Below are 1,511 nucleotides of genomic sequence, written 5' to 3'. Positions count from 1 at the left end.
CAGTGTTTGGTCATAGAGTGATAAGACCTTAGGTGTGAGGATGTTCTCACACTGTGAACTACCAATTTGCTGAGCTTAGCCAAATTGAGACAGAGCACCCTTGTTTAACGAGGAGATCTCCTTTCCCACTCTTGTCACGCAGGTTTAAAATCAGTGGCCCCAGGTGATTACATTCTGCAGGTGTATTTGCCCACTTTGTCACAAATCTCTTTGGTTTTAGCTCCATAAATGATAGGGTTGAGCATGGGGGGGGATGACAAAATAGAGGTTGGCCAAGATGATGTGAACCTGCGGAGCAATGCCCTGACCAAACCAGTGTGTCAGAATGGAGAAGAGGGAGGGAGGATAAGACGTCAGCATCACACAGATGTGGGCTGTGCAGGAGTTGAGGGCTTTCTGGTGGGCTTTCTTGGAAGAGATTCTAAGGACAGCCCTGATGATCAGACAGTAGGAGAGGGCAATGAGTGTCAGGTCTAAACCGATGACTACAAATCCTATAATTAAGCCATACATCCTATTGACTGCGATGTCCCCACATGATATATTTGCCACAGCTATGTGCTTACAGTACGTGTGGGAGATAATGTGGTTTGCACAAAATGGCAGCCTGCTCAGGAGCAGGGCCAGGGGCAAAATGAAGAGAACAGCTCTTATCAAACCCACTAGCCCTAGCTTAGCTATTTGTGCGTTGGTGACAATGTTGGCATATCTCAGAGGGTTACATATGGCAACATAGCGATCAAAGGCCATTGTCACGAGGACGGCTGAGTGCATAGCAGAAGCTGCATGAAGGAAGAACATCTGGGTGAGGCAGCCACGCACAGTGATGCGTTTCAAATTGAACCAAAATATACATAATGCCTTTGGCATCACGGAGGTAGACATGCCGATATCTGTGAGCGCCAGCATGCAGAGCAGCAGGTACATCGGCTTGTGCAGGGTCTGCTCTTTGCCTACAACAAACAGAACGGTGACATTTCCCAACAGGCTGATAATGTAGAATATAAAGAAAGGGATGGAAATCCAGATGTGGTCAGCTTCCAGGCCAGGGATGCCCAATAGGATGAATGTTGAAGTGCCAGAAAGGGGGACGTTGAAAGTTGCCATGAGATGATTGACGTGTTGATCAGGCTCGGAAATGCTCCAGGTGCCTGTGAAGGGAGAGAAGCACAGTGAGGGGGGTTACATGCTTTATAACAAGTACTACACTAAATATTTTATAGGTATTACCAATCTAGAAAGGGGGGTGAGCAGTGAGGTGACAAGATTTGCAGATGACAAAAGATTATTTCGGTCATAGTCAAGTCCAGAGAAGTCCTCTCAGGGAGCTAACTAACCAGGTAAATGGGCAGCATGATGGCAGATGAACTTTAATGTGAATAACTGCAACATGTACGCCCATTGGAAGAAAAGCTTGAATTCCTCACACACCTTACAAAGTTCTAATTTAACTGTATGAACGCAGGACAGGGTCCTGGGGTCATGGTACACAGCTCTGGGAAACCCTAATC

The 1,511-nt window shown here is 46.7% G+C and overlaps 1 protein-coding gene across 1 annotated transcript; it reads right to left on the bottom strand.

Annotated features, from left to right (window-relative positions):
• Positions 1–216: 216 nt before the first annotated feature.
• LOC140915956 (olfactory receptor 52E2) lies at positions 217–1,107 on the bottom strand. Its single transcript, XM_073356707.1, has one exon. It carries the CDS (start codon positions 1,105–1,107, stop codon positions 217–219), a length of 891 nt encoding a protein of 296 aa, XP_073212808.1.
• Positions 1,108–1,511: the final 404 nt, after the last annotated feature.

The sequence above is a fragment of the Lepidochelys kempii genome, chromosome 1 (assembly GCF_965140285.1).
Source record: "Lepidochelys kempii isolate rLepKem1 chromosome 1, rLepKem1.hap1, whole genome shotgun sequence".
Lineage (NCBI taxonomy): Eukaryota > Metazoa > Chordata > Testudines > Cheloniidae > Lepidochelys > Lepidochelys kempii.
Note: the sequence above shows the minus strand (reverse complement) of the source record. Positions and strands in the feature narration are given on the sequence as shown.

Excerpts from the sequence above, each read along its gene's own strand:
- LOC140915956 (XM_073356707.1), bottom strand. The coding sequence starts at position 1,107 with ATGGCAACTTTCAACGTCCCCCTTTCTGGCACTTCAACATTCATCCTA.